General features: G+C 36.8%; 1 protein-coding gene and 2 long non-coding RNA genes across 11 annotated transcripts in view; 1 reads left to right on the top strand and 2 right to left on the bottom strand.

Annotated features, from left to right (window-relative positions):
* The window catches only part of PCLO (piccolo presynaptic cytomatrix protein), a 318,666-nt gene extending 313,296 nt beyond the window's left edge, over positions 1–5,370 (top strand). For all 6 annotated transcript variants that reach the window (XM_021539594.4, XM_085569964.1, XM_021539596.4 and 3 more), the window contains one exon: positions 334–5,370. In XM_021539594.4, the coding sequence (XP_021395269.3) occupies positions 334–474 (141 nt within the window). In that variant the 3' untranslated portion in view covers positions 475–5,370. The remainder of the gene's footprint in view (positions 1–333) is intronic.
* Positions 1–19,300, bottom strand: part of LOC110475443 (uncharacterized) — a 108,425-nt gene that overhangs the window by 56,183 nt on the left and 32,942 nt on the right. The window lies entirely within an intron of this gene.
* The window catches only part of LOC146763516 (uncharacterized), a 28,566-nt gene continuing 19,419 nt past the window's right edge, over positions 10,154–19,300 (bottom strand). Inside the window, exons 2-4 of the long non-coding RNA XR_014952268.1 lie at positions 18,940–19,046; positions 15,124–15,273; positions 10,154–14,052 (exon numbers count right to left, since the gene is read on the bottom strand). This is a non-coding gene — a long non-coding RNA (uncharacterized LOC146763516). The remainder of the gene's footprint in view (positions 14,053–15,123; positions 15,274–18,939; positions 19,047–19,300) is intronic.

Here is a 19,300-nt window from a genome sequence, read left to right as displayed (position 1 = left end):
ACATCACTTGTACAAAGCTTTGTCTTGTAACTTAAAACTTTACCTTATGCTCACCTTTGGTAACCATCAGGTGAACAAATTGCTCATTAACATTCAAGATTGTCATCTTCTAATTGCTACATCCCATGATAAGGAAACAGAAGCAGGAGAAGATTCAATTTTCACAGGGCTTTATGTGAAGGGAAAGGTGACTCTAAAAAGTGATTGGCAATGTTTCTTTTCTGTGCTTGGCATATTTGAGCTCAACATTCCTGAATCTTTCATGTTTTGCTAGTATTATGTTACTGTGAACATTGATGATGATGATAATGATTATTATTATTATTTTCACAGATTCTGCTTGTCTCCAATGGAGGGAAGTTTATGAAAAAGACACTGATTGGGGAAGCTTATATCTGGCTTGACAAAGTGGATCTAAGGAAAAGAATAGTAAACTGGCACAAACTGTTGGTCAGCTCCACACAAACACACTGAGCAGAGATGTCTGCTTAGGGCACAAAACATGCAGAGTCTGCTCTAAATAGAATCACTTCAAGAATATAGTTTGATATCATTGTGTTTAGCTAGTCTTTCAGATTACAAAGTAGAAAAGAGCAGTCTCTGGGCTACAAAGCACACTTAAATGAGGGCTAGTACACTTATTTTTGCTGCAAAAACACAGCAAAAGGAGAAGAAAATCTGGGCCCAGAAGTTAAAGTGAGGCTGTTTGAAACAAAGACTGATATGAGGGCTCCGTGTTGTTGGACTCTTTTGGAAGAGAGGAACTGTGAAGGAAAGGCTGAAGGCTGGAGGCAGGTGCTAACGCAGAGCTCGGCTGCAGCTGGAGGGAGCGTGATGGGAAGCACAGTCTGCTTTCCTGTGCAACCAGAAGGAGATCATTTTATGCAAAACCACCTAGGGTGACTGACTTTCCAAAATCTCACTTATTAAAATTGTAAAACTTGCTCCTCTGCACCTTAGGATCTCTGATAATTTGCTGTAGTGAGATTATGCCACTTGACACAAACTGCAAGGTGTTTGCAAGAGTGGTAATATTATTTTACATTACCTTTTTCCTTCCTTCTTTTCCCTTCAGAAACTAGGCTGTGGAGAATCAGATCTGATTGTTTAATTTGTTTCTGTGTGTTAACAATGGATATAAACAACTCTTCTAGAATGTGATGAATAAAATTATATAAACTGTCTATAACTTGGGATGTGGTTTTCAAGACAAAGGACAGGTTATAAACCACACTACATCAGACAGCTAAAATGCTGTTTCAGTGCCAGTGACACTATTTCACCCCACCCTTTGAGTCAGGTCTAAATCAGTTTGAGATTGAAGAGACAAGTACTGGCACTGATGCAATTATTTCAACAAGTCCTCCTGTTTTTCAGCAACCAGTCTTGTTCTGAAACTGTAGAAAGACTATGAATTCTAGGCTATTTTGTGGGCACCTGGGAGCAGCAGCCCCACCGTGCCAGCAGTGACCCTCTCGATGCAGGGCTCTGTATCAACACTAGTGACACACTTGAAATCTAAGGGGAAGGGACAGCAGGGCAGCTCCTGATGGATGCTGCTGCATCAGAATGAAGAATATCCTCTTGCTATCTCAGGTGAATGTCTGAGCATAATCCACTCAACAGCATGGCTTCTTGGTTAGGAAAGAAGTAAATAAGAAGGTAACTTGCAACTTTTAAGTCTGTGTAAGCACATCCAAGCATGAAGTCCCTCTTTCAGGGGTTTGAAGCTGAGCAGTTAGCTCACTTGGGAGGAAACTACTGCCAGACATGGCTTAGGCTGGTATTTTCCCTTGTACCATGTTTGAAGAAAGGAGAGCTTTTCCTCCCATTCCTAAAAGTACAGCAAGTTTGTTAAAACCCAGGAATCAATGGTACTAACTCCCATGTTACTCAGAAGTAATTTAATATTTCACAGCTTCCATATAAAGAAGTTTCCCTGGAAATATGATCTCACGACCTTTGCATACTTAAAAAGGAAAATGAACAAATTTCTGCATGTCAGACATTTATTTTTCTGGCCCAAAAAAGATTTTCCAGTTTTCATTATGTACATTGTCTTATATTTTCTGAATATATGTAGTACACTTCCACAGGTTGTACAAGACCAGGTGAAAATCTACTTCTGGAAAATATGTGCTTTAAAAAGAAAAAGGAAAAATTAATGCTTAGGTTATTAAGCAACTGGATTGACTGTGAAAAAGCTACACTGTTTAATCTGGTGACACTTCCCACATACAGTTTTTGCTTTATGTTTATAAACTTAAAATATCAGCATGTAACAGGAATATGAAAAGAGACATGCAAATGATATTAATGTTACACACACCAAGGAAATTCCTGTTGTTCATAACCTGCTGGTAGCCCGCTTAACTTGCAAGCAGAACAATCTTACCAAATTCTTACTGACAGTGGAAGTAGGGTGTGTGCTTTAATGTTGAATTTTATGCTTTCACCAGTATATGTATACCCTTCCTCTCATGTATTTTAACAACAGTCCTCTGGAATTATTGTAAAAATTCTATGTTTTGATGTTGTATATGTTTTTGTAAGAAAATACGTCAATGAAAAAATTCCCAACTGAAACAAAAAAATCCTGTGTGGATACATTTGACATATGTGTTGCTCTCTTGGTGGGTTATCTTGCATTCCTGATGACTATACTGTGTTTGTACTTTGAAAAAAGATCTGCAAAAAAAAAAAATCTGTGTGAAGCGCAAGCCATGAGGTGTGCAATTTTGTGCAAACTGCTGGTGATTTTGTTCTTGCTCAGATTTCCTACAAAGGCAGCAAGTCACACTGGTAGTTGCTATGGAGATTTCTGAGAGGAAGGAGCAGTCTCTGGCTGCCTGTAATCATCATCTGTAACTGAGAACGTGGCCAGGCATGCTTTGCTCTCACACTCGTGCAAATGTGGCTGAAATTCTGAAATTCTGTTGAATACTTTTGTTGAGTGTGGCTGTAGGGGACAGTTGCCTTTGAGGCTAATCAGCTGTCGGCAACTGGTTTAATTCGAGCGTTTTTGGTTCTCTGAACAGCACCCAAAACGTTTCAGCGTGTTGAAATGGCAGTTTTGGACTCCTGCTATGAAACACAAAGAGTGGAGCTGGTGAGGAGCGCGGCGCTGCCTTGGCCAGCTGCAGCAAGGACGGGGCTCCTTCGGGGTCCCCAGGGTGGGCGTGTGTCACACCTGGGCACCCTGAGGCGGCATCATGCAGAGGTCAGAGAATGCCACCCAAGTGTGCCAAGTTCCTTTTTTTGACCAAATTTCTAGGTTGTACTGAAATCACTCTATGCAACACAGATTCATGTTTGAATGCATAGTTTCTTTTTTTGTTGTTTGTTTGTTTTATGAATGAAGTCAGGAAAAACTCTCATGAAAATGTTTTTTAAAAAAAAACAATCAAACAAGGACTATTAGTATTTTTTTACCGTTTTTGTATATATCTCGGTATATTTTTTTTCTTTTATCTCATTAATTTTTGTTTATTTTATCTGGCCAAATGTGCTTAGATGTGGCAACAGCTTTTATCATTTCTGAGTAATTGATTATTAATGACTTCACATATTTCAATGATTGCTTTGAAGATACATATTGCAGGGAGGCAATAGCAGAGGCATTTAACTCTTTTAATTCATAAATCTTCTGAGAAAACAGAAACTGAAGCTGCTTCTTAGTTCAAGCCTTGTAGAGTGGAAACAAGCTGAAAAATGAGCAAAAGCACAGTGTGTGTGTTTACAAATGACAGGGATTTATAACATTATCATTATTATTAGTAGGCATAAAATGAGCAGCAAACAGCCTTTTTTTTTCCACTTTAAAACTAGACATGAGAGTTACTATGATGAATGTTGAGCTAGTTCTTTATCATTACACTTTAAAGGGATAGTATCCAGGGGCAATGAGTGCTGCTTCTTTATTATTACCCACAGTTTTACATTACATGGATCCTGTATGGAAGAACCAAAAACCAGTTCAAGTCAGTAACAACCAATCTGCTGACTTGAACTGGCTTTAAATCAAAACCTAGGAAATATTTGAGTTATTTTTCTGGATGCTGGATGTTTGCATGGCTGTGTTGTGGGATATGGTAGCTGGTAACCAGCTGATATTGATTCATACTTTGAGAATGATGATGAAGAAAAAGAAGACATCTATTATATTGTAAGCTAGTGTGAGCCCAATAGAGATTATTTAATTAGGATTTAGTTTCATGGAGATATCATAAAGATGTTAATAGTATTTTTTTAAATTATTATTTGAATCATAACTGACACTATTTTTAACTAGTTTATTTTCATTGCTACAATGTTGAATGTCCCAGATTCATTATTTGAGTATATATCTAGATATGTACATACCTATGTGAATAGCAGAGAAAATTTGTGTGAGTGTAACTTATAAAGGTAATTAAACAGAGAGGAAATTTAGCATAAGTATCCACCTACATTATATTTAAACACTAGTCCTACACGCCCTGTGAATTTTCTGTACACCTGGCATGTAGGATGAATTGCTCTTTATAAATACATATTGCCTTTAGAAGGAAAATAGGAAGAATTAGTGGAACCGGATACTCTCTCTTTAAACCATAGAAACATTTTAATGTTTTCTATATGTTCTGTTTTATTCTTTTGAAAAAAAAATAATAAGCAAATATATTGATGAGCTCAAAAGTTATAATATATATAGATATCCATAATTAAAACTAGATTATTTGACAAGAGTCATTTTCTTAATTTGTTACCCTGTAAATAAATATACATTTTTGTAAAACAAATTGAGTTTAAATTATTAACTCCATTTGACATCCAAGCATGTGAGTGTGTCCTTATTTGATTGTATCTTATAGATGTTCAGTGATGTGCTCAGGTGCTCAACAATGGCTGACTAACGTGTGTGCTGTCATGCTACAGACAATGCATACAGCAGACACAATGTTTAAAAAAATCCAAAACACATCAAAAAAAACCCTGCAAAAAAAAAACAACAAAAAAAGAAGATTAGTCCTTGGGCAAATGTAATGTTTCCACAGTGAATGTTGCATGCATAGGTGGTGATTTGTTGATATTCATTTCGTTTTGAATTTCTTTTCATTTTCATTTGCTTCCAGAATCATTAGGAAAAATGAAAATAAAACAGACTTCTAAAAGTCTGTTTTAAAACAGAGTTCTAAAAGTTGTAAAAACTGAAACAAAAGCAGTATGAGATTGTATAAAAATGCTTGTAAATCTGTCCCAGTTTTCACTTTATGTATAAATCCATGCCATGGTTTTGTGATTGTATACAGGATGTATCTTGAGAACTTATGCAAATTGTGCTCTATAAAGGCTGTTATCCCAGTCTGACAAATAAATATTTAAAATATGTGGTTTGCTTTCTTTTTCCTAATTAACATTAAAACCTATTTTGATGGTTTATATTTCCCATTTGTTGACCACAGTGGTTTTATGGTGCTGCTGTACATGCTGCCTATACTCTTCTGTCCCATTTCAGCATTAGCAAACCTCCCAGGGTATAACTCATCTGCCACACTTCATTTTGAAATAAAGAGCAGTTAATTTGTCAGAGCTTTTTTCCCAAAATTTCAGAACCAGAATCACATTCAGCTTGTTGATATCTTCATACAGTTTCATCTCTGGCATCCTGTATAGGCAACAAATATATGTGTATACAACAGCACAGTTTAGGAATATCCAGGGGTTTGTCTCATTGTGAAGAATAGGTTGTAAATATAGCCTGTAAATGTAGCCTAACTCTGTATCCTTGTAAGTTCCTGATGGAGACATAATAAGAAAAAAATGTGATAAATCCTAGAAGGATTTTCTCTGGTTCTTTCCTCCAGCAGAAAGAAGGTTTCCAGGAGCAATATATTTTAGACTTTGCTATTATAAACAAGAAATCATTTCCTTAAAGCAATCATTTTTTGTAGTACTGAATTTTACCTGACTAGTATAACATCTGTGGTGCTTTCCCATTGAGACTTTATTTTTGAGCCATGTTTAGATCTATATTCATTATATTTGCATAGTTTGCCTGTTTGATACAAATAATTTTAAAACCCCGAAACATGCTCACCAAGCGATATAAATTGTTTTAGTCTGGCACCTGAACATATAGACTAGATTTTTTTTTTCCATGAGTTGATGCCTTTTTCTCAAAAAATAATGTAATGAGAAATAGACAACCCTTTTTCACATTAGCCCATCTGCTACAGCATTGACACTTTTGTTAATGCCCATCAGGAAAGAAACTTGATTTCCCAGTGCCTGCCCTACATCCCAGTGCCTAAGGTATGAGTTCAAGGTACTTTGGGTACCTCTCTCTGAGAAAATAGTTAACTACTACAAACACTTACCCACACTCAGCCCAAATTTTTGACATCCTCTTTTATTTTGGTGAGAAAGCTCCTGCTCAGCATACTGGCCCTCTGGAAATGGTTAGAAAATATTCCTGAAGTGTTAATCTGCTGTGGAAGCTGTAGGTTTATCTGAATGTAGCTCTAAGAAACTAGTTTACAGACAGAAAATCCCAGAGTCCCTTTACAGACAGAGAAAGAATGATTAAATAATATGCTTATTTTTAAATAATTAAAAATATTTAACAAAAATATGTTTATTCACTCAGAGAGCTCAGTGAAGTGTAAAGTATGCATGAGCTATTTCCTCACATTGCTATTTGCTGGGTTTAACTTACAAGCTATGATTTAGAACTGGGAATTGGGAAGTTCATGGAATGTTTTTAAAATAGGCTGGACTTAAAATTCATAGAGAAAGAAGTAATTGAAAAACATACATAGAGATTCAGCTTAGCATTCTGGCTGTGAGGATAAGCCTCTCTGGAACTCCATCAAGAATATCTTCAACATATATCTTCAACTTTTATTTTCATAGAATCACAGAATCATAAAATAATTTGCATTGGAAGAGACCTTTTAAGGTCCTGAAGGACAGGGGGATGAGCAGGAACATCTTCAACTACATTAGGTTGCTCAGAGCCCAAATCCAATCTGACCTTCAATATTTCCAGTGATGGGACATCTAGCATCTCTCTGGGCAAACTGTTCCAGTGTGTCATCCCCCTTCTGAAAAAAAAAAAAATAAAACAACAAACCAAAATCTTCTTCCTTTTATCTATCCCTCTATTTCTTTGTTTAAATGTCTTCTTTTAGTTTGAAACCATATCACCTCATCCTACAGCTACAGGCCCTAGTAAAAAGTCTGTCCCCATCTTTCTTTGAGTATTGAAAAGCTGCTCTAATAACTTCCCAGCCTTCTCTTCTCCAGGCCATGAGTTCTCAGCCTTTCCTCCCAGAAGATGTGCCCTCTGACCATGTTGGTGGCCTCCTCTGGATGCACTCCACCAGACACACGTTACTTTTGGGAGCCAGAGCAGGACACAGTGTTCCACAGGGGTCTCAGCAGCGGGTCAGAAACAGCTCCCTCCCTGCTGGCCCCTCTCCTTGTGATGTAGCCAATATAAAATTGGCTTTCTGGGCTGCATATTGCCAGCTCACCTCCAGTTTTTAACAACCAGGACACACAAATCCTTGTCCCCAGGACCACTCTCAATTCATGTGTATCTATAAAGGGAAATTAGGAAACTCCTCCTAACTTTTTAAAGGTGATTTGCCTGACACACCTGATGCAGAAAGAATATAGTGTTTCTTTTCCAATCCTGATATGTCCATGCATATGACACAAATTTCAGTCCATCAGTTAAGGGTATTAATTAATTTAGGCCACAACAATAAGCCAAATAATATAATAAAAAGCAGTTACAAATTTAAAAATTGTCCTAATCTGTCATACCAGCATGCATCACTCTGAAGTGGGAAAAAACCCCAAGCACATAGTAATAGTTGGATGATTTATCTGTATCAGCATAGTTAAGTTTGTTTGCAGACAAAGACTCAGACACTGTAGGTCTGACAGAAGAAGGATAGCTTCTAATTTGAACAGGTTGGTCATTTTGCTGCAATAGAGTGGCTATTACTTTGACCCTTCCAAAAGATCCATATTGCTGTGTCCTTCAGAATTTTATTTACTGTATCAGGATCTTTGGGTGATACAGTATCAGATAAGATTTTTAAGCACAAGTAAAAAAGCAAAATATAATATTTTTCCCAGCACAGACTGTCAAATCTCAGAAAGTTCTTGGCATTTGCAGTTCAGCAGCCCCAGCTAAAATAAAGATAGAAGACACTGACAGCATACTGGGATCTGGGATCAATAGAATGTTGGTAGGGTCCTTGCTATCTAGAGGAGCCTTGACTGTCAGGAGACATGAGCTGATGGGAAACCCATGCAGTCCAAAAAGGGAGATGTGAAGCCCTACATCTGAGATCAAATAATCTGATGTAGCAGGCTGGGGCCAGCCGTGTGCCAAAACCTGCTGCAGGGAACAGCTGTAGTGGGGCAAAGGCACAGAGAGCCAAGCTGCTGCACAGCCCTACATCATCTCTCCTGCTTAAGGAGCCTTTAAGCCAAAAATAAACAGACAGCAGGGCAGTCAGCTACAAGTGGAATGAAAAAGTCAAACTGACAAAGAGTTGCAACTTTATGTCGAAAGTGTAATGGAATTAATGTAAAGCAAAAAACTCCTCTAGTCCTCTTTTTATGAGAGAAGGTGCAATATTTGAGCAATGACACAATGGTACACCTACTGAAAGTTCTCCAAAACTTTCTAAAAGTGGTCTTTTCACTGTGTTGTGATTCTAATTACTCTTTTACATAGAAAGTCCTTGATTAATTTATTCTTTATTATTAAAAAATATTCCAATCTGGTATAAAATTATTTTTTAAAATTATTCCATTTACATATGCTTAAAACCAGGTTTTATCTAATAATTCAGATCTCCAGTTCATTTATACAAACATAAAAAATTCTATTAAATTGAGGATTTAAGGGCTCTTCAGATGATTGTAGACAAATGCTAAAAGAAGGAGCTCTAATGTCTTGTACACACAATTGCTTCTTCCATATCTAACTTAAACGAATTTTTCTTGACTTACATTTTAAAATATAGAGGAATAAAAATATTGTACTTTTAGTTTTTTTTGTGGTGATGGACAGAGGCCATTTGAAAGTAAGATGTGATAATAGAAAGACATTCCTGTGTCTTTATGATAATACAAGGGAAATTCTACTTTCTCAGAAAGTTATGTTTTACCAATTTTCAAGAACAATAAAATTATTATTAAAAATTTACCATCTATTTCACCCATTCAATCTACAGTAGGGAAATACTATTCCTGTTTATTAAAGGTGAGGAGCTGAAGCAGAAGAAAGTTACAAGCCTCTTTACAAAGGTTTTCAAGTTACCATGACTTGCTCATCTCTCCTTTGTAAATTATTATATATTCAGTCTCTTCCTCTAAGAGGAAATCAAATAAAAGAAAATCACATTTTAACTCTGTGTTCTGAAAATCAGATTAATAAAACCTAGAATAATTTTGTATATCTAAAGAGAGGAGGTCAGAACAGAAGCTACAACTAAAGGACATTAAGCAGTTGTTTTGACAGCAAGTGTCTGAAGCTTTCATGTTGTTTTTGAAGCAAATTTGGGCTGAACACATTTGGGCAACTGCTCACAGCCTTTTGCAATCTCTGCTCTAGTTCACTATGGTAATACCAGGGTCATTTTCGTTAATGGCTTTGAGAATTTGTAGACTTTGCAACCTGGAGGCACTTCATTCTTCCCTCATCCTAGGCATTCAGAAGATGTAATATGGAAAAATTACCTTCTTGAAAGCTAAAACTCACTTTGTTAGAACTACATTCTGTTCTCAATCTCATCTAGCGAGACTTCAGGGCACAGCAGAATATAGTATTGTTGTCTTCTTTTCGTTTTTGTATTATAGATAAAAGGACAGAGGCATGCAAACTTTTCAAAAGCTCTTTCTCTCCACTAAAGTTCACTTGATGTCATCTTTATTCAGCTAATATTGGTTTCTGCTCTTGCTCAACAGAGTTTTTTCTTTCCAGGTGTGGCATATATCACACAGAGAGGATCCCCTCACCTAGTTCACTCCTTGTCTCCCACAAGCATATGATGATGGTTACTATATACTACATATATATATATATATATATATATATATATATATATATATGTATATGTATATATAGCATATACTATATGCTATATATCCCACAAGCATATGATGATGGTTACTCAGCTCCTTAGACTGGATTAACTATATATTCAACCACAGAAAACCAGCACAGATTTAGAGGCCTGCACTGTAGGTATTTAAATTTAGGTTAAAAAAAAAAAAAAAGTCGCAACTATCATCACAAAATTTCAAGCCAAGGAGCTTGCAGTTTTAGGAGGAATAACAGTGCCTGGGAAGCACATATAAGCACAATTATAAACTAAAAATAAACATTAATAACCATTTTATGGTAAATTTATTTGTGCAAACATTTTTATTAATTTCCACATATTTTAAATATTAATGACAGTTATGTGATGACCCAGAATAAACCAGTAAAAAAATGTTTATATAGCGATTTAAAATAAAGTTGTAAGCTGCAGCTCTTACAACTTTTACTGTGATTTGTGAAATTCAGAAGTCCTAACCCTAAGTTGCATATCGTGATGTGGTTTATTGAAAATAGAGCCTGTATATAGTTGGAAATCACTTGTTCACAATAGACAGACAAATCAGTACTCTATGATGTTGCTTCAGGGAAAAAACCATAGCTACAGACTGTGCTTACCACCACACACAAAAAAAAAAGGATTAATCTGAGCTAATCAGGGCATTGTAGTGGCAAAGTTGCCTGAAACAAATCTCTATTTGTTGTTTTCCTGAAAAGCCAGACTTTCTCTGATAAGCAATTCTGTGGGTTTTCAATAATTATGAGCATATTTCAAAACACCTAGTATAGTAAAAGGACATAAGACGTGTAGAGCATACACTCTAACAGCTCAGAAGCTCACAAAAAAAACCCAAACAGGCAATTTCTTTTAATGTTTTTTTTCAGATACAGTGTAAAAATAGATTTTTAATTGACTGAATATTGTTAGTCCCGGGATCAGAAAGAATCATATTGCTGAATTAATTTCCTCTAAAAAATAGGTAGTGCATGCATGCCAAGGAAATGTGGCTTCAGCCCCTGAAAGAGCAGGGACTGGTGATGTGGATCACAGCAACTTTTGCATACCGATTTACATGACAATAGCAAAGCAAGTCTGCTTTCCTAATGATGTGTTAGAGGGGGAAAAGTAGCCTCTATACATTGAAATCTTATTGAAGTCAATAAGCAAGCTTCAAAATTACATAAGATTTTCTCAAGTAAAAGCTAGTGTTTGGTGCAAGACCTATTTTCGTATTCCTACTACAATGCTTATTAAGATCTTTAAGTTCAACATGATTTTATAGCTTATATATGCTGCTTTACTGCCATGAGGCGTCTCTAAAGGGTCATTGAGGGTGAAATTAGGTTTATCACTATCATTAAGCTTATTTTATACATCTGAGCATGATCAACATAAAGAATAAATATTTGAGGGCATAATAAATTGAGGTGCCCACACAGAAATCCAAATGGCAATATTAATCATTATAATAAGCTCTCAAAGGCAAGGCTTAATCACATAATATCATAATCTTAATAATGGAGTAGTTGTTAGTATATAGGTCAAGATTAGAGTCAAGAGAAACAGGAAAAATCTTTAATTATAGTGTTAATGAAGGAGCCATGTAACAATGTTATAAAGTCTGATGCCTGTGGGATAAATGATTCCTTATACTCCTTCATTACTGTGAACAAAATGTATGGGCACATCTTTGTGCATGTTATAGACACAAGAAATACTTTCTGTAAAACATGGGTTTCTTGGTGGGTTTTTTGGCTTAGCATTTGGGAAAAGAACACCAAGACTTGAAAGTTTCAAACTGATGCTTTCAGTTTTTAATATCACTAACAGACGCTAGTGCAGTAAGTGAAAATAATCACCAGTATTTTCTGTTTTTTTCAGATGCTTTTAAAAACCCTCCTGCTGTAGCAACACCAAGTGATAACATCAAGCAGCAGAATTTTTAACAGTGCTGTCTGACTTTGTTTAAGGCCTGATGTGTGCAAGTTTGCCCTGATTCAGCACTGGGCATGGGAAGGCTGAAAAAGAAAACATACACACACTCACACATTCACACATGCCCACACACCTGCTTGAAATTCGGACATCCTTCACCGAGTTACACGGTAACAGAGAACACAGTGGAGATGGGGGCTGAGTTACAGCAGCACAATATTGGGAACGGAAAATAAATGAGAAATGGCTGTTCTCTACAGAGGGGAAGCAGAGGAGGAGAAGACAAGGAAGAGTAGGAGGAGTAGGAGGAGGAGTGGGAGTAGGAGTAGGAGGAGTAGGAGGAGTAGGAGTAGGAGTATGTGTAGGAGTATGTATAGGAGTCTGTGAAGGAAGGCAAGAGCCTCCAGTGAAATGGAAAAGGTAAACTTCCTCCCTCCAAATTACCACAATTTCAAAATTAAAAGGCTCTCAGGCAAAGATCTGGGAATGGGAATAACAGTTCTTTACTAGGAAAAAAAAAAATACCTAAATAAATTTTAAAAATTTAATTAGTACAAACAAAACTAGTGATGGAGTCAGAAACCTGACACTGAGTTTTCTCTGAAGGTCTGGTGATGGAGTAGATGGGCCTGGTCTTCCTCTGTGAATCTAGCAGAGAAAAGAGCTGCTCCTCTGGGAATCTAGCAGAGAAGAAAGCTGCTCCTCTGGGAATTCTGCAAAGTGCTGCTCTGATGTCCCAAAAAGTGCTGATTTTATGCAGGTAGGGCTGCTTGGCTCCTCCCTCTGGGTGGAGCATCTCACCATGGGATGATGGAACTTTACCAGTCATGCAGTGAGTCATTCCATGGCCCATTAACAGAAGATTCTCCCTGGAGGAAGACATTGTTCTTGGAAGAGACAAGAAAACTGCCCAACCTCCAACAGATGGCATATAGAATACATGCTTATCTTACAAGCCAGGACAGCTCCAAATCCAGAGTAGCTGAGGAACTAATCTGTCTCAAAACTCTAACATTGCAAATTTGGTTTCTCAGAATTGAATCTTAACTGTTGCTGCAAAAAATTTTAAATATTTTTGAAGAATTTACTATTTCACATCTTTATAGATGACAGTAGAAGTAAGCAAGAATATGGAAAGTTCAGGTTTTGTGTAGAAGTTGCTAACATAGTCCTGTGTTAACCTGAATAATGATAACTATATTAGATAGCTATTTTTGCTTAAAAAAAATTGTATTAATTATTTCCTAGGTTCCCATGTGTTCTGGGTTTAAATATTAATTTTTAATCATAGTAGTCTTGGGTCTGTGATCCATTTCCAGTATCAAATACAGTTCAGCCAGTCTTTGAAAACATTGATTCAAACTTCAAAAGAATATGAAGAAGGCTGACTCGGAAAGAGCCCAGAGATAGAAGCATAAGGAATAAACAAGTGAGCAAACTCTCTGAGGGAAAAAACCCAGGGGCTATGTAAATCTGGGGCATTGCTCACAAATATGTGCTATCATTTTTATTTAAAAAAACATCAGTTGAATGTCAGGACAGTAAGATTACCTTTTAACTATGTAAATATGGTGACAAATTTAGGGGAAAAAAAAGGAATAAGATTTTTTTATAAAATTCTAAACTAAAAATAAACATTAATAACCATTTTATGGTAAATTTATTTGTGCAAACACTTTTATTAATTTCCACATATTTTAAATATTAATGACAGTTATGTGATGACCCAGAATAAACCAGTAACAATTTTTTTATATGTGATTTAAAATAAAGTTGTAAGCTGCAGTTCTTACAACTTTTACTATGATTTGTGAAATTCAGAAGTCCCAACCCTAAATTGCATATGGGATTTTTTTCTCTTGACTTTGAAATGTTGTGGATTTTAAAGTCAGCAGCAGATGGCAGCAGTGGCATCCGCAAGGCTCTCGGGGTTCCAAATCCAGCATTCAGACCAGAGAGAGCAAGTTTTAGAGCTTCAGAGGGAGAAGGTATCCTAATTAGTCTGTACCTTAATTCAAAGGAAAAGAATTAAACAGAAGCATAAAAATTCATTTTTTCACAACATAGAATATTATGTGGAAACATATTTTTACAAATGTTCTCTTAGCCATGTCAGTGCTGAGGAAATGTTGGGTTTAGAAAGTAGCAAAGGCTGTGAGTGGATCTAAGTATCTAATTTTTTTTTTTTTTTCACTAAAACCTTGGTCTTTAAAATAAGCCAGAACTTCATTAGACCAAGAACTTTGAGGCAAGGACTTAACATAGATAAGATGCAATCAGTACACAAGTTTCTTTAATGTATTTCTGAGGTCCTTTGTTAGCACATAATGTTCATTATACAATCTTGACATATGGACAGCCCAAGATTTTCAGCAGTGATGTTATAAAATTCCATAATTATGAAGTGTGCAGGGTGCACTTTCCTTTTGAAATCCTAGGCTGTGCAGCCAAAAATAACTAAAAAAACCTAACCAGAACTCCTGCTGAACTGCAACTGATAATTTTCAATTTTTTTAAAATGAATCATTTGCATGTGAAGGGTTATTTTTGGAAGGACTGAATGAGGCTTTAAAAATAATGGGAAAAGGTACCTTTTAAAACATTAACTGCTTTTAATGTTCTCATAGTCAAGTCAAATGAAAAAAGCATTTTAAATTGTTTTCATATAGATACTTGACCCTGCTGTGTGTTTTATTGCATACACAAGCTATTCACTTTCTTCTGGCAAACCCGAGATAAAAGAGTGAAAGAAATCCTCAGACAATCCTTCAGCTTATTTGTATTCAATGATCATCATGACATGATAACAGACCACTGGTGTCTGTGGAGATGTGACAAAACTAGATTTTGTGATGTGACAAAACTTAAACTTTTCAAAACTAGACCTCTAGTTGTGAAAAATTATCAAAAGATCAGGCCCTCATCATCATGTTTATGTACACCTGTAATATTTTTCCTCAGATCTAGAAGCAATTAAATTATTTCAGAAATTATTTTAATAAAAGTTGATAGAATCATGCTGAAGGATGCACAGAATCAAAAGAAAATTTCTGTTGGAAGGAACCTTAGAAGGTTGTACCTTGTGTTCTTTGACTGCACTGAGGAGATTTAAGCAAGAAGCAGAATAATAAATACTCCAGAAATCTTTATGGCATCCTGGTAACACACATCATAACTAATTTTCTGTACCTAGTCATTGGCTGCCAGATGTGGATTAGACTCTTCCATGCTATTATGAAGGAATAAAAGAAGGCTTGAGTATGGAAGCAAAAGGGGAAAAAAAAAATCTGTTTTCTCTGAGGGATTCCACCAACATTGTGCAAACTGCAAATAAGAGGATTTGTCGCTCTGCTCACAGACCACAAAGTGCAACTGTTCCTGAAACACTTCACAAATTCTTTAATACTTTTATTTCTGGTTTAATTTTTTTTTTATTAAAAAGCTGCAGATAGTATAGTTCTGCTCCTCCAGCCCTCATTAATGTACAGCAGGCAATTAGGAGCTCTGGTAATTGAAATGAGCTGGAGGTGGGAACTTGAGGGGAAGCACACAGCTATCCTTTTATCCTTTTTGATTTGATTTATAACAGTTACTTGCAAACACTCCTTTTTGCCAGGAGATGGTGACATAACTCCAGAAAACATGGATGTGTTGTTTCAACAGGAAAGCAGAAGTACAGATTTTAACACTGCTATGCAGATTTTTAAAATCTACCCATTTAGGATTGAGCAGCAAAATTATTTCTGTTTTGAATGTTAAATTTCTCTGGTTTGGAGAGTTTCCTTGCTTGTTCTTTGATTTCTCTATAGGAAACAGTCATGTGAGTAGTTATGCCCAGGACATAATCCAGAGTTTTGTTTCCTTGACTTGTTTGTTCTTTATCTTAGTTTACTTCAGTAAATATGAAAGTTTACTTAATATATTGAAACCTCAGATAGAGAGATAATCTAAATACTGATAACTCTTATGAACTGCTAGTGAAAGAACAGACAGTTATTTTGCATTGATATATTAAAAAAATGTGTTTGATTGCAGGATTAATTTGAAAACACCAAGAGAAAATAAAACTGTTTTTGGAATCTTACAACCATTGCAGAACTCCCACTTCTGTAAATCTCACTAGGCTTCAAGCCAGCATTTTGCACCAGATCTGAATGGCCCATATGAATTGAACATGCTCAGTACTTTTCCTTGTGCCTTTCATTTTATTGTTCATTTTGGAATATTTTAACCTATAAATAAATCCCAAACAACCTGCTTACCTGTATGTTACGAAACTTGAAAAAAAAAGAGACACATTTAGCTGATATGAGTTCTGTTAGTTCCATAACTTAGCAGAATTATAAATATTTTCCACACAACCAACATCCAAACTTTTTCAATTTTGATTTTTGATTAGTTGATTAGAACTGAGATTTTTCTAGGGTAAATTATTTTGATCATGAAAGGATCTTGCTAGATCAAAGTGCTTTGCTGAGCAGCTCTAGATTAAATAAACTTGTTAAAGCTCAAGCAAGGGAACAGCCTGAGGAGCTGGAGCACTGCAAGGGTGCATTCTTAAATGTCCAAGTGCATCACCTGAATCCCACCTGAGGTCAGGTTATTTTCAGAGTCTGGCTGCCTTCTTAGCAGGTGCCAGGGGAAAACTCTTGTAAGACAAAATCCCAGGTTGTGTAGCATATGTTTGGTGATAAGGGTAAACCACCAAACTGGGTACAGCATGGTCTGTCTCTACTATTTCTAAAATCAAAGCCCAACAAAGAACCTCCATTCCCAACCAGAACTCTAATGGCTGACTCAAATGAAATCTTATGAAATGAATCTTAAATTAAATCTTATGAAATCTCAAATGAAATCATATTCCAGTTTTATATTTCCTTCTCTCATGTGATCCATTACTAGGATCTGCTGTCCCCTGTAGCCCATTAATTTCTAGTGGCACCAGCTTAAAATTGTTTATCCATCTGTACAAAATTTATTTGCATTTTATGCCATTTTCTACATCTACCATGGTTTCTTCTATCAGAAATTTTAATCAGTGACCCAAGTTGGAAATCAAATGTATTGACAGACTTGAGGTAAAAAATTCCAATGTCTTGAAGATATCTATCCACAGTCTTCTTTTAGATATAAAAATTTTTATGTCACCTTAGAAGTGATAGTTATGATTATATTCTCACAACTGAAAAGAGTCATATTTATGCATTATAAGCCAACTTTTCAACAGAAGCTTTTTAAGTAAAAAAAAGAATTGTCTATATTTTTAATTAAAAATTGCTAGAAATACTTAAAGGCAGTATTGAAGCTTATTAATACTTTTTACTGAGTTTAAAATTTGTAGGCTTGAGGCTTCTCTGTCTTGTCTGCCTGGCTTGCCTTGACCTACAACTTTGTTTTAAGTTACCAGTGGTGAGTTTGGAGCTGCACAGAGGTGGCCTTAAAGGCAACAGAGAGAAGACACGAAGAACACAGCACAAAGTAAATTCATGTGCAGCATGGACATGCACAGCAATGAAGACAGAAAGGTGCAAATGGATGTTAGTAAACATTTAGAAATGGCCCCATGTTCTGCTATCACCTGGTGAGTGATGTGATAGCCTCAATAAGGCCTGAAAATAAATAGCTTAATAAGATGACTGCCTTCATAGGGCAGAAAAGGAGAGTACTATGGATGGGGAGCAAATCCCTTCAGATTTCTGATGCTGGGCTGTATCTGTACAGCTCCAGATGGAGCCTGCACAGGTTTTCCCACAGCATACTGCAAAAAGTGAAGCATCCACTGAGAGATGCTTTCCCTTGTGATCATCTGAGATGTTATATAATTTTCTTCTGAGAAAACAACCCTGTTCCTAACAGATGTTCTCAGGAGAAATTCCTTGCTGTACTGTCAGATAAAGGCAAGGCCAAGTAGGTGTCAGTGCCACACATGGCCTGCTCCAAGTCACTATCTCCTCCAGTTCAAAGTCTGCCACAAGGCTCCCAATATGCCTTACACAGATCCAGACATGAGGAAGAAGAAACCATTGCCACGACAAAGGACTCCAGATGATGGCAACTTACTACCTCCCAATCCCCAAGGGAAGCTGCCAGCCTCAGGAGCCAGAGGAGCAGGGTAAGGATGGGCATCACGCCTGGAAAGGGGTAGAAATTAAGCACATAAGTAGAAATTTTAACTTCTAAATTTTACTTCCACTGCTGAGACTTTTTTCTGTCTTCTCACTGTATTCTTTGTCTTTGCAATTAGATTTGGGTTACTAATGAGTTGCTGCCACAGTTAACAAGGAATGACCAACAAATGTCATCTGTTTAGACTTCTATAAAGCCACACACATCCTTATCTCCAAACTGGAGACACATGGATTTGTAGGGTGGACTATTCAGAGGGTATAGAATTGCCTGGATGGATGCAGCCAGAGAATTTTGGCCAACATCAAGGTGGAGACCAGTGATGAGTGGTGTCCCTGAGGGCTCTGCCTTGGGACTGGGACTGTGATATCTTTATCACAGTCATGTCAAGTGACATTTCAGTAAGTTTGCAGATGACATGAAGTTGAGTGGTACAATTAATACAAAAGAAGGAAAGGATGCCATCCAAGAGAACCTGAAGAAACTTGAGTTGACCCATGAGCACCTAATGAAGTTCAACTAGTCCAAGTGCAAGGTGCTGCCCCTGGGTTTGGCAGTCTCAGGCATGAGTCTGAAAGAAGAACTCCCAGAGGGAAGCCCTGTGGAGAAGGACCTAGGGGTTCTCATGAACAAAAAGCTGGACATGATCCAGCAATGTGTGTTCACAGTCCAGAAGGCCAAACTTATCCTGGGCTACATCACAAATAGCATGGCCAGCATGTCGAGCGAGGTGATTCTTTGCCTTCACTCTGCCCTCTTGAGAACCCACCTGAACAGCAGCATTCAGCTCTGGGGTGCTCAGCACAAGGAAGATGTGGATCTGTTGGAGTGAATCCAGAGGAAGCCATAAAGATGATCAGAGGGCTGGAGCACTTCCTGTGAAGACAGGCATTGTTGAGATGTTGGCATTGTTCAGTCTGGAGAAGAGAAGGCTTTGGTACTGAAAGTGGGCTTAAAAAACAAGTAAGAGTGACTTTTTACAAGGACAGCTAGTGATAGGACAAGAAGGAACAATTTTAAATAAAAGGGCAGTGATTTAGTTTAGAAGTTGGGAAAAATTCTTTACTCAGAGAGTGGTGAGGCACTGGAACATGCTGTCCCAAGAATTTGTGGATGCTCCACCCCTGGAA

Source organism: Lonchura striata, chromosome 1A, assembly GCF_050655825.1.
Source record: "Lonchura striata isolate lonStrDom1 chromosome 1A, ASM5065582v1, whole genome shotgun sequence".
In the NCBI taxonomy this organism is placed as follows: domain Eukaryota; kingdom Metazoa; phylum Chordata; class Aves; order Passeriformes; family Estrildidae; genus Lonchura; species Lonchura striata.
The sequence above is the reverse complement of the archived record's forward strand: the minus strand, read 5'-3'. Positions and strand labels throughout refer to the sequence as shown.